Source organism: Grus americana, chromosome 18 (assembly GCF_028858705.1).
Source record: "Grus americana isolate bGruAme1 chromosome 18, bGruAme1.mat, whole genome shotgun sequence".
NCBI lineage: Eukaryota > Metazoa > Chordata > Aves > Gruiformes > Gruidae > Grus > Grus americana.
Window position 1 is genome coordinate 3,857,729 of NC_072869.1, and position 14,392 is coordinate 3,872,120.

General features: G+C 36.1%; 1 protein-coding gene across 7 annotated transcripts in view; it reads right to left on the bottom strand.

Annotated features, from left to right (window-relative positions):
• The window catches only part of HELZ (helicase with zinc finger), a 90,259-nt gene that overhangs the window by 48,017 nt on the left and 27,850 nt on the right, over positions 1–14,392 (bottom strand). For 6 of the 7 annotated variants that reach the window (XM_054846453.1, XM_054846451.1, XM_054846452.1 and 3 more), the window contains 5 exons: positions 12,050–12,248; positions 10,871–10,978; positions 10,253–10,550; positions 6,733–7,000; positions 1,637–1,970 (listed from right to left, as the gene is read on the bottom strand). In XM_054846453.1, coding sequence (XP_054702428.1) covers positions 1,637–1,970; positions 6,733–7,000; positions 10,253–10,550; positions 10,871–10,978; positions 12,050–12,248 — 1,207 coding nt within the window. The remainder of the gene's footprint in view (positions 1–1,636; positions 1,971–6,732; positions 7,001–10,252; positions 10,551–10,870; positions 10,979–12,049; positions 12,249–14,392) is intronic. The other variant, XM_054846454.1, reaches the window with a different exon arrangement.

The window sequence follows — 14,392 nt, forward strand, 5'->3', positions numbered from 1 at the left end:
TGATAGAATCAATTAGTAAGTTTAATTATTGTTTTATGAAAACAAACGCAAAGCCAAGAGCCCAGAACAACATAAGTCTTCCCAGACCAATTATCCATGTTAAATTAAGACATTAGGATTCTTGCATATGTTTCCCCAAAACCAAAAGGAACGGGAGGAGATAATCCTTTGGTGAAAATGCATTTATTTCAAGCAATTCCAGTGCCCTTAATGTGAGGTTATTTCTGTTTGGCAACAAGATCAATCAAAAGATCCAAAGCAGACACACACTGGGGATAAGTTACTTAAACTCCTCACCTAACTAGAGCTTTGTCTTCTCTTAGTGCATTAGATGTAAATGCATGTATCTTGTTTGCAAACTACACAATATTTAAAATAAAAAATGTATCCTCACCCTTTTCATGTCAACTGCAAAGTAAACAAAGCCTGATCTTTCTGCCAACACAATTTTCTCTAGCAAAAGAGAAACAAAACTCCTCATTTTGTGACTGAATGCCTCCAAGACAAATAAATATCTGTCTTGGATACAAGTGTCAGGGGAGTGAGAGCCATGGAGGCAAGTAGTATCATTCTGAAACACAGGATATATGTAATAAAAGTATTTATTCACCTTCCTTATGCCTCCATCTACCAACTCTCATCATCAACGAAACACCGTAAGTTGAAGACTTTTCCACCGAAGGACAACATTCCTTTTGGTCTGAAATAGGTGCAGAAAGCAGCACAAGGCCTATTCACAACCTCAACAGACCTTATTAAAAATTAATCTCACCTCAGGCCTAGGAACAACTAGTGGAATTCACAATGACACAAATAAAAAGAATGAGAAGATACAAAAGAAAGAGTCCAAGATGCCAGTTACCAAAGACCAAGTTCTAGCTGGTGATGTCAAGAACAGCAGAGATTTTTTTTTCTTTAAAAAAAAAAAAAAAAAAAAAAGACACAGGAATAGAAAACTGCTTCCTTTGACTTCATTAAGAAAAGGTTCCTGAGGTCTCTGGTGAGAATGGCTATGATGGACAGAACAATGAAAGCCACATCAGAGACTAAGCTGGAAAAAAAACCTCAGACAGCAGGAGTAAGCAATATATTCAGTGGTTTTAGAAGGAAAGGGGAGAGGTTGGGGAGGTCTGGTGGAAGAAAGCCCATGAACTACCCACAAATACCTACCTGCAGGAAAATAAGACAAAGCTTTCCTTTACTGGTCCACAGAGAGCGCGCTTTGTATTTGAACCAGAGACGTAAAAACAATGTCCAAAACAGCTTACAAATCACACTGTCAAAACCATGAGATATACAAGCAAAAATCTGCAAGCAATGCCTAATCATCTCAGAAGAATTTTGCCAGAAATGAAGTTTATTATGTATTTTTACTCTTTGACAGTTCTAAAATATTCATTTCTTTTCCAAATAATAAGATTCATATGTACATGTCACACATGCACACATATATATGTGTATATTTACGTATAAGAAGTCTTCACCTATTTGAAATACTCATCCGTGCTCTGCTCTCTATGTATGATGATGAATAACAAAATTCCTTTTCCTATCTTCAAGCAATTATTTTGGGCGGAGCCAAAACAGACTCAATGCAAACAGTTCCCATTCCAAAACCACTTCTATTCAGACTTACCTGCATTTCACAATCTGCCCGAAGATTAAGTTCTTCGCAGCATTCCCTGGATACCCTCAAGAAGATATAATCCTTTGTTTTCTCCTCAATAGCTGCTTCATAAACCTTCTCTTTGGTTCCTTGGGTCTGTGCTGACTTCTCTTTAGTGACAGGCAATAAATAAACAGCATTGACTTTGGTCATCACCAGCCGTCCAGCCAAAGTGTCTTCCGAAAGCGTTTCAGTGAGCTTAAAGCGGCCAAAAAGTTGTCCGTTTTGGGCATACTTTGCACCTCCAGAAACACCAGTGAGCATGAAGCTTGCTACAATCTGCAACTGCACTTTTATGTTGAACCTAAGTAAGAAAGTATCAAGTCAGTGCAGAAAAATGCTCTCGGATTCAGAAATTTCATGCATTCAGACTGAAGATCCACTGCCTTACATTCTGAATGTCTAACTTTTAAACATAAACAAGTATACCCAAACTCGCCCTTCGTAAGTATGTAGCTGTCAAATGTTTACACATTTTCCTTTTTATAATAGCCTATAAAACATATATTCAAAGGAATCAACGTCTATGAAGCTTAAAAAAAGAACCCACACAATAGAACCAGATACTAGATTTTCTGAGACCAAAATAAGTTCAGGGTTAGAGTTGTTGTGCATGTCCCAAAGCAGTAAAAATTTCCGTTTAAATAGTTTGTAAGCTTATATTAGGCATTCAAGGAGAGGCATGCAGGCAAGGAACAGAGTAAGATTCCTATTTATTTCATGTATCTCTCCCAGGCTGAACACCAAAGACGGTAATCTACATCTTAAAAGGTAAATAGTATTATACCTATAATTCAGAGGGATTGATTAAAATGCCTCCAAAAAAATCAGAATGTAGGCGTTAAAATGAGATAATTTTATCTGAAATGAGGGAATGGTATCACAGGGTCAGCCATGTAAACCATCTACCCACAGAGTTCCTATTAGCAGCAAGTTCCTCCTATAATCAGCGATGTAACAAATTCATTCTTTGTAGTTAACCATTTTCTAGAAGTCACATGCATAACACATTAAAGGGATTTATTAGCACACTTTATTGACCTCTCACCAATATATACTAATCTCCTCCTAGAGTGTTTGGTTTGTGGGTTTTTTTTTTTTTTAAACAGATTGCTTCAACCTGGCTTTAAAAAGAACAAAAGGTGAGCAAAGTCTGTCACACAAACAATATTCAGTTCTTATTAGCAACTTTTTCCTGAATTTGCAACAAATTACAGGAAAAAAAGCAAAACCCAAAGGTTTTCAACAAATGAAATAAATCTCTTGGAAAAAAATTAATTTTCTTACAATACTTTTCGTACTTATACTACTTTTATTTGGTGTGGTGTTCTCCTTATAATTTCTATTTTAACCTAATAAACTGGTAATTTATCATTTAAGCCCTGTATGTCAGTAATCATAAGACCATAACAATAAAATCCAACATTTTAGCTGACTTGGTAATTAAAGATCTATCAAACCAATAATTTTTTTTTTTCCCCATATCTGGCAAATCATGAATCTTGCACAAAAATTGCAAGTTTGCCCCCTTGTGGTAGAAGTTGCTCCTTTACATAATAAGAGCATTAAGTCAGATCCAAATTTCACACTCCTCCACTTTCAAAAAGCAAGAGATGTCTTCTTTCTAAACACGGATTTATTTGGGTCATCAGCAACCACAAAGGTTACTGCAAAAGCTACAGTTAAAGCAATCACTCAAAAGCACGTGCTTCAGGGAGCACGCTAGAATTAAGGGTAATCCTTCCAATTTTCACACATGCTAAAAAAACCCAGAACAAAACCCAAGCTTTCTTCGGTACAAGTGCGGCACTATTCCAAAGCAGCTATCAGCAAGTTAGCAACACCTAAACCAGCTCATATCTCATTCAGATGATTGTTAAAATACTATATAGAACATTTAACACGGTAACCAAGAGCTCAGCATTATTACTGAGATACAATCACATGCGATTGTGAATTAAAACTTTCCTAAAGTTAAATCCCTATGCTACTGAATATGCATCAGCTTGTTCTCAAATTCGGATTTGTGAAAACACGCTGGAAGACACTATTACTGCCACTCAGACAAGGCACGAGTCAGTGTCTTTATAAATGACTAAATTCAATCTGCTGTGCTAAAGGCAATCTAAAGTTTAGAGATTATCAAGCAATTTCTGTTGAGTAAGCTGACACCTTCTGGCAAACTGTTAAACTACAAAATCCTCTAAGGATTAGATTGAAAAAAAATCAAAAGTCGCTTCTTTCATCCATTCCTCACCCTTGCTTTGCAGGTAACTAAACAAAACAAAAACAAGACAAAAAAAAGTTTTTCAATCAGGCTTATACAAATCAAACAAAAACTTACGTTTCCTCCCAAGCACTGCAAAATCCTCCCAGCCTAATTGCAGTGTTAAAGAAACTAGCTACAGAAAAGCCTGTTGTTCATATTTAAAAATCACAGAAACTAAAGAAAGACTTCATAAATCATTAATTCATCCAGTACCAACACAAACAATAAATTCCCAAAAGGCAAATAAACCCATTCTGAACAAAGCCCCATATAACCATTTCTTAAAAGTATGTTCAGCACAGTTCCTCTTACATGTATACATGTGGAGTTCAGGCAGAGTGTGTAGTATGACACCTACCTATGTATTGATAAATGTGAGACACGGTAATGACAAAAGCAAATTTATTTTCCATCAAAGCCAGTGTTTTAAGTTTTCACAGCCTTGAAGATAAATCTGCTCTGTAATTCTGGCAGCAGTGTACTGCATGTAAGGAGCTATATGTCACCTCACACATTCTTTAATGTTCGTACAAGAAAATACACTAGCCTCTCTAACAATTGTATGCTGTATTTCTTTTGAATGTGCAAGAGAGAAAGGAGGAGTTTTAAAACCAGCAACAGACTGTATGCAGGGCAAAACCTTCCAAAACCAAACTAGTTATCTAGCTCAGAATATTGTTTTGCTTTTTCTTACAGAGTATGTTTGCTTCCATTTGGAAATTAGACTGCAATGGCTCCTTTATTCTAACTTTATTACTTTATTTTGTGATATAGTCATGTGGAGCATTTTTTATAAATGCCTCTTGAAATTTTAGAATAAACACGATTTAAAAGTAAAGCTCCCTGAGACTGTCCAGAATGAACTCCCTTATAACTCAGTTCAAGACTTTTTACAGCCACTGCAACCTTCATCCAAGACTTTTCAGCGGTTCCACTCAGGTGATCCCACATAAAGTCTGAAACAGGGTTTTCCTAGAAAGTGAGAAATCATCAACATTCTTAAAACCCATTGCAGACACTCGTGTTACTCCAGTCTTGTCATAAGAGAACACGTTGACAACCCTACTACTTTTACAATACACGCACACAAACCCATGAGAGAGTAGCAGCTTATCAACATTTTCACTCACGGCACCACTTCAGAGGTATTACAACCCACTTGCATTTGTATTTCTGGGCCCATTTCTAGGCTTGCAACCCTGACACTTCACTAGAGAATACCAAGTGTGTGATCTTAGCCGCAGAGGATCAGGAAAGTGTGCTAGTTTGAGCCTTGTTGCAATAAAATGGGTCAGCTACAAGATCAAAAGAATATTTCTGTCATCAACACTATCAAAACAGAGGATTTCAAGAACATTATTAAAACTTACTTTTATTAATCGACTAGATAGAAAGAGAAGAGCAATAACTTAGTGCTGCACCAAATTATCCAAAGGGGAAGCATTACACACAGGATACATTTATTATTCTTTAATTTCTACAGGCATGCTGCTCTTTGGTTTCCTATGAGGCATGAGAGTAATTCTCAATGTAAAAACTCACTCAGTAAAAATATTGTTTACTTTTATATCATACTTCATGTTTACTTTAAACCCACTTTTGTTTTAAAAAGCCTTAGAAATGTCAACCTGATTATAAATATGTCTGGATAATATTTCTGTATGCTGAAAACAGTGTTCAAGCATGATTCTCTGTGTGTTAGATTCCAGCTCAAGAACAGAGCACAGCAGCGATGAAAGGTATGAAGAAAAATAGTTCAAATATGCTGCCCTTCATCTCAGATACAAAAAAAGAAATGGAACCATTTTTCTGCTTTAAAAGCATTAGCAATACAACTACTCATAGTACTTTCTTCCTCAGCTGTAGAGGGGAGATACAGATGAACCTCTGTAGCTCCAGGAGTGGTCCGTCTTAAAATGACATTTTTTATTTGGAACTTAAGTAATTGATAGAACTAAATTTGCTACTAAATTAGGTTAAAGGGAAATTATACCTTTTTGGCTTTCCATTCTGAGTAGCACAACACTTTAAAACTCCTTCCTACCATAAGAGTGCAGGCAAAATTTTTAACCACAAATATCAAACGGCAGAAAAAAAGGCCCCGTGAAAGTCTACACATGGGAAGCTCACATCTTTTCCCTAACTCTGTATTTGTTCATCCAGCTAATCCAGTCGGGTAATACATACATCATACCTAAAGATATTACAGAACAAAACAAACAAAAAATGTATACTATGTGCCTTTTATTGACAAGCTGGTTTTCAGCCTATTTAGAGAAAAAAATATGTAATAAAGTCAGCTGCCGCATCATCATAAGATCAGAGTTTGATCCACCCACAATTCAACCTTTTCTTAAAATAAATACATTTACACTCCCTCAAGGTCTTTTATACAAAGATTTTATATATTACTTTGCTATAACCTACTTTCACCAAGGAACAAAAATTATTCCTATTATTAATATATATTTTTTTTACAGAGAGCCAAAAACTATAAATAAAAATAATTATTATCCAGACATTAACAAAACCACGTACAATAGCTGTTTAGTGCCTCCAGTCGTAAGCATACGGATACATACAATTTGTTTTAAATGAGTTATCACTAAATTACACTTGTTAAGTGCTAGTGACCTTTATCAAAAGTTACTATTTCCAGACTCATATTCAACTTCTCCAGGAAACAGGAAGACTTAGTGTCTTAATCATGTAGGTTTAATGAAAAAAACTTGACATCCTCATTTTAATAGGACAGCAAGAAATTTCTAAGAAGTATTTTTATAAAGGTATCACTTACTTGCTAACTTCCTTATACTGTGCTATTTCCTCTATGTAAAGGAGGTCATGTAGCCGTGACTGATAGTTGGTCTTGGTCAATGATTTGTCCAGGACAGATTGTGTAAATAGCTGGTCAGCAGATAGAGGGATTTGGTATCTGGTAAGAAGGCTCTTCTCCAATTCAGTAGTTTCATTAGGCTCAAATTCTACAATAGTCTTAGAAGTAGAATCCCAACGCTTAGCTGTGGTTAGTAGCTGTTGCCGTGCATGCATCAAGTATTCAAGATCTGGATGTAAATACATAATAGGGAAAGGAAATTAGTTGAAATTCCATACGTGTTTGGTTTTTATTCAAAAAAACAACAACAAAAACACTCACTACTAAAAACAATCCTGTCAGAGATAATGAACTAAATGTAGGTAAGGGCCTCCTCTGCCTACAACAGCTTTACTAAGTTCACTGCTAGTAATTACCATCGCTACCTTTCAGGTGTACAGAGAGAGCAAGCAGCCTCTCAAACAATATCAGAAAATAAAATTTTCTATAGATAGCAAATAGAATGAATACCGACAAACAAGGAAAGCACTTTTATTTTAATAACTGCAAGCAACATTGAAGGACTTGGCATTGCAATATGCTTTCAACACCTAAATGCAACATCATCAAAAATATAAAAGCAGTGAAAAACCTTACAATATATTCTATAACATTTAAAAGGTAATAAAAACAAGTTGATAAACTAGCTGGTAAGAAATCATTAAATTTGCGACAGTGTGAAAGCCTTTAAAAAATTCTACAAAATTGTAATACATGTATTATACAGACAGTTGCATTATATAGTTAGAGCTAGTTTGTTAGGCAAAACTTTGAAAATGTTACCTAACATGATATCAAATTTGAAAATTAAGATGTAATTAATTTAATTAGTCCCTAATTTCAGGGACTGCATAGCTTAAATGAGAAACAGACCAAGCACTGTCTACAGCCACCCAAAATACATCCGTTTAACACCAGAAAAACACTATGACAACAATGCATCAGTTAGCAGAATTGCAGTTAAAGTGCAGAGCTGAAAATATTTGGCATTCATAGTGAAGCTGTGATATCTTAATGTATTATCTCCGAGTAAGATTTAAGGTAGGTATCCAGGATATCACACCAACGCTGAAAAATGTGCAAAAACCACATTTCAAATTCCAATTAAATACTTAACATCATCTTGACTGTCTTTATTCTAAATAGAAGGAAAACACCTTTTTAGCAAAAGAAATCTCAGTGCAGCTTGACTATGACTACAGGAATGTAGCTCATCTTACTCACTGATCTCATAAGTATGTGTTCACTAAGAAGCTACATTTAACTATCTACCTCAAGCCTGAACCATATTAGTAGCAAGAAAAAGTCCACGTTTCTGTGGTTTCTGTGTTTAAAATCATTTCACCATAAATAAAGCCTTCTCTGGTACTAACTGTACCTCAGATCACAAAAGCTCAGTAATTTTGCTGGGACTGAGCCCCTTGTTTGCTAGAAAGACAGCCATTTAATTCCGAACACTAGAGAGGCTTCCACTGGAAGCCTGACATAAACAGTTCGTGGCACAGATTGCACATACGGTGACCCTTTCTTCAAGGGCATTTTGTACATTCTCAGTGCACAGAACACTTCTCTCAGTTCTTTTTTTCCATAGCAAATAAAGGTTTCAAAATGCATAATGGAGCCTCCTCCACTAAAACATTTTAATGCTGACCTCTTTGCTGCTTAGGTATCTCAACAGGGCCCTGAGTTACATGCAAATATAGAGACCTCGGGCAGCTTTCTACTTGAAAAGCACTTCCCCAAGATCCCAATCCATATGTAGTCAAAGAAACAATGGCATCAGACCCACATCCAACATAGTTATCCCTTCCACTTGCCTGCTTACACACTTCTTGGATTACCTTAGCAAACAGCCCAGGATTTTGTACTTATCTGTAAAGCACCTAGCACTCCTTTCATTTGAAATAAGTTTTAGTAACAACCTGCTTGAAGACTTCAGTATCCCTCAGCGCACAGTCAAGCAACATGTGGAAAGGAAGTATCAGTAACTAATGCTAGAGAGCGCTCTCTCAACTTCATCCATCCCTTTCACGTGGACTTGAACTGGCTGTTCCTTGTGCCACTCTGGTTAGTAGCTAGTTTAAGCCAACAAGGACCAAGACCACGGATTGGTTTGACAGTAACTCTGACTTTGTAAATAAGTTATGGCTTGGTTTTCTTGTTCTTGAAAATCAGGTTTACAACAAAAGGACACCTGTTCTCCACAAACTCAATGTCTTAGGAAGCCTGTCGGCTGTGATTACTCACACCGTTACACGGAGATACCAGTTCCTGAAAAGACCACAGCCTTGCTTGCCAGCATAGTTTCTCATTCACAATGCAATGTTCTCTGCTTCAAGAGACATTACGACCTGTACAGTGTTCCTGCTCTTGGCTACAAGTACTTGGGTCATCTGGAAAGATCAGGTCATGATCTTTGGTATTTGCTATTTACAGTTTCTTTTTGTAATGTTGCAAATGTTAACCTGTTACATGAAAATAAAGGCCAGGGACAGAAAACTGCGTTTTCTTAGCTTCATCTTTTTTCCTTCTTTTTCTTTTATTTTCTACTTCCTGCTTACATCCCAGTGCTACAATTCTGTTTCTTTGGTGTGCGTGTATCTCTCAAGCTTTCATAAAAAATTACCGTACTCTATCCCACCCCCTTACTTGCTGCCAAGTGACATAGTGACCTATATTTAGCTCTCTTTTACCATAAATCAAAGTGCTTCCTTCTTTTTTGCACCTCTTTGAACATCTTTCAATTTGTTGGCATCTTTCTGATAATGGAGTTATTTCAGGTTTGAACTGAGAGGCCCAGAACAATTTCATAAACAGAATACAACCCTTACAAGAAAGACATAGTGTTGTTTTTGACTGGAACACACAGACAAACATATAGTTACAGTTTCTTTACATTTTCAAAATTCATGTCAAGAGCAAGTCGTTGAGTTACAAGCCTATACTTTGCCTCTAGCCTTTGACAACCCTTATCAGATACTGCAAGGGGAAAAAACACCCCCACAACTTCTCAGATAGTCTGCTTTAATTAATGAATGAATTACCAGGTGCATTCTTATACAGAAACACTTCATCTCTCTACTGACCTTTTTCTACATGTTTAACATTTTCATCAATACAAGAACGATAATACAAACATAAACATACTTCACCTTCCAGTGCTGCCTTCAGACACAGACCAAACTAGACATTCCCAGCACTTTGACAAGATTTAGGAGCCATATCCCAACATAGAATAATAGTCATACTCCAGTTACCTGCCTTATTTAGATCCCCTGAAGCTTTTGTCCACTATTTGTATTTGTATATATGATGAATATAACATACAGTAAGAGGCATTCACTAGCTGTTAATACAGATGCTATTCTGCCCAGAAGTGTGAAAAGGAAAGATTTGGCATGAAAGATTTCCACTATTCCAAAAAAAAAATTTAATACATTACCTTCAGTTGAAGCAGCATCGATCATTACTCGTTGCATGAGGACTGGTTCTAATCCAAAATCAAACACAACAGTTTGGCGAAAAGTTCCAAAGATCTCTGTGTTAAAGGCTATACTGACTTTGTATATATAATGATCTATTCCGTTCTGGACCATCTTTCCTCCTATCCATTCCTGACAGTTTTCTGGAACTTCTTGTGATACCTGGGTAGTGCTGTCTCCAGCAGATATTGCAACAATACTAAAATGTGGACGATGGGCATCATAAAGCAATGCCACTCGATACAGCATTCTTGCAGGCTATAAAAAAAATGCAAAGGTTGAAATGACAGTATGTTGGAAAACTGAAATTATTTCAGGAATGTCTTCATTTGCAATCAATAATGAGAGCTTATAAGAACTCTCAACTTCGCAGAGCAGGTACAAGTCCTGCCTGCTTTCCAGAAATCTGGGCAGTCGATACATAATCACCAGAGCTGCTGGGAAAAGAGAGAGAAGGGATGGTGCTAGGAAGTTTCTCAATTTTAAGAAGAATTATGCAATTGAAATCTTAATCACAAAAGGTTATGGGCTGCATTCTAGTTATTATTGACTCCCTTTCAAAAGATAAGCAGTCCTACCTTACAAGTGAGAGCAAATGTCCATGTCTGATGAGACTTTTTGGTGGTGACAGTTACCGATAGCTCAGGATTATGTTCTACTCTCACTCCTTCTACACATTCACTAAGCTAGATTAAAAGAAAAAGAAGATAACATTAAACTTCTACAGACAGTATCAAAATAAAAACACTCAGGAAAAGGTAGCAATTTTTAACAGAAAGTGGAAAGAATGGTTTTCTAGGTTGTGCAGGATTGATGCAAGTCCTGCATAGGAATTAATGAAAATACGTGCTAATTCAGAGAGACAAGCAAGCCAAGTCTACTAGATCATACTGTGTAAAGAATATAACCATTTAAGGACAATTAACCACAGGGCTTGATTTTCAAAACCCAACTTAATTGTAAATATTTAAAGTAGAACATGATTTCATTTGGAAAGAAGAATCTGATACAATGAGGCCCAAAGACTGCATTTCCAGAAGACCCCAGATCTCACTGACGTCAATGAGACTACTAGAGACACCAGGAAACTAGAATCAAGCTTTCTACTCATTAATGCATTCTGCATAAAGTCCAGTCTTCCCAGATTTTAATCAACAATAGATGGACCGAAAACTCCTTAGGGTCAGTGGTAAGTAGAGCTGGTCGAATGCCACAAAAACATTCTTTGGAATTCCAAACAGCTGCTAAGTTTGATCATATCCATACCCTGCACTCTTCGGAATTCAAACTTTTTTTGAACATTTAGTAGATTGGCTGTTCTTCACACAAGTGCCTGCAGCTGCAGGCAAAGAAAAGGAGCCATGCACAAACAAGAGTATTCTCCACTAAGTTGTGAAAGCTTTGCCATTTATTGTTCTCCAGTTTAAAAAGTTCTGCCATCTAGTCAAGGAACAGGAACAATACCATGAGACTTGGCTGACCCATCCTGCACTGGGAATAGTAAATATACAATATGAACAAGCTGTGATTAACCCCTAAGCTGTAATTCACAAACTCAATGAGTACATTTGCAGAAATCAGCCTAAGTCTCTGGTATCTTTGCAAGAAGACACAGGGCAGGATGGAAAGGGGAGCAAATTGATTGGACAATTTCTTGGTAAGGAGTAATTCAACCAGCTCTGATAGTAAGGGCCAAAAACAGGCTCATCTGTTAGTTTTAAATATGAGCACATAGGGAAGTAGTATATTTTCCTTACCACTTTCTCAGGAGATAACGAATTCATCCATTTCTCAATCAAGGTTTCCATATAACTGCCCGAACATTGTTTGTTTTCCTTCTGCTGTTTTAATCTGATCAAGCGGGAAGCATATCGTTTTTGCCATTCTGTTAGCTCTTCCTGGGAATGTGCTGAAGTACACTGTGCACCGTACCTGCAGATCCCTTGCTCTAAAAATCTACATAAAATAGGAAAAACGATTATGCCTTGAACTTTTCGGTCTCCAATTAAAAAAAGAAATTTATCAAAATTTTACTTTTTAAGCCAGAAGGACATTCTTTAAGTCTCTCTCACAGAACTAAAGGCAGTTTAGTCCATGTAAACTAATTTGGAAATACATACATCTACGCAGCATTTCATGAGAGAGGCAGCAGCCCCTCTTACTGCAAAGTCCAGAAAAGTATATCAAATTTCTGTGAAACATAGGGGGATACAAGTCTTCTTAAGAAATTTCCAGCTTCAAAGAAGAAAGAATCAAGTGCCTGTATAGCAATTAACACAATGAGATCATGGACCATCCCTGAAATGACTAGGCACTGTATTAATATGAATAAAATACTGTTAATCAGGGGCAAAGGGAAGATATAGCAGATTTCCTCCAACAGTTACATTATTAGCTGATAAATACTCATTCAGCAGTTTTTCCTGAAGCAACAGTGACATCACGTGGTCCTTGCTACTAAATACACCTACACAGAAATCGCCTCTCAAGGAAAAAGTTTAACCCTTTTCTTTGTAAAGAGTGTATCAGTCTCAAGGGATCTATTTTTGCAGAGGTTAAGGATTTGTTAAAGAAGTACATTTTTCATTGAATGGCATGTGCTGATGCATCAAAATTAACGATATTCCAAACGCCTGTATACAATTTAAGCATTCTATTTCTCAGAATTTATTGCAAGTCTGGGCAAATGCCTATATAACTTGGGAACTATCTTTATAATTATACTTTGTATTAAAATTATAGAACACAAGGCAGTAGCTGCACCTTCATCATTCTCGAAAACTGAAGCACTTAAATAGATAACAAAATGAAAAATAAAATGGGAAGAGGGGTAAGTTCTGAAGATACTAAAAAAGTATACATAATAAACATCAGGCCAGGAGGCTGTTTGGTTTGTTTCTTTTGCATAAGGAGACTATTAAAGAGTTAATATAAGACATAACTATATTTGAATATCATGTGGATATCTATGTATATACTTATATTAAAATTCTCTTCCTACAGTGATGAGTTACTGTAAAAAAGAAAGGACGGACCAAGACTAAATTAATACAGCAAGTCAGGACCCCACATCACTGACAAAGACAGCAGAAGGGGATCAGTGACTGAATAACCTTTCCATAGTAAATGTATTATGTAATGTAACATGAATTAGAATGTGAACTATGAGCTATGTGATAAAAACAAATAACACCTGACTATGACATGAAAACCTTGCAGCAAAAGTACCTGGATATCTAGGCCATGCTGGTCTCCGTGGTTATAATTTGATTTAACATACACTTTTCCTTTAAGAAAAGTTTAAATACTTCAAGGTTTGTGTGCCCAAATTGTAAATAAAATAAGCATGATATATATCACGATGTTACTTAAAGACATTCTCAAGCTACCTTCTTTAATATATTTTAAATTAAAATATTTTTCTTGGCAGTCAATTTCAGTATTTTTATTGTAAATTTTCCAATTCACTATTGCACTAGAATGCTAAAGTACAATTATGATTTCCATGGCCCAAAGTAAACAGAGTACAAGCATAAACATTGTTGGCTTGTTCTTATTAGCTACACAGCGGATTTAAAATCCCACTATTTAATAGAAAAGCATATTACTTTAAAATTTGCCATCATTATGCAAGTTTTCAAGTTCTCATTGTTCATATTTTTAACAGACTTTTTTTTTTCTCCTCATTTTTAGTTCCTTATTTAATACCTCCTGCAATTCCATAGCTTCATTATCTAGAATAAATATGCTGTACTCCTACTGCTTTATGGCACACAAGGGAAAAATAAACCACAGCTTCAAAAATTCATATTCAGTACCTGTAACTGCCTTCTTAAAAGGAACTAAAATCTTTAGTCCATGGTCAGAATGAGACTGTTCATATGGATTTGCTGAGTAAGGCACATCCTTCTCACTGTAAGGGTTAACTGTGCATAAAGCTAATTACAGCCTTAGTGGAACAGTGTTTCAGAGCCATAGTTGGAAACATGGTGTAGATGTTACTCAACAGAAAATCATCATGAGCTAAAAACTGTAAATATCTGCTTTTTAAAAATTGCTGAATATGCACCAGATATGATAAAAGTCAACGAGAGTTGCCA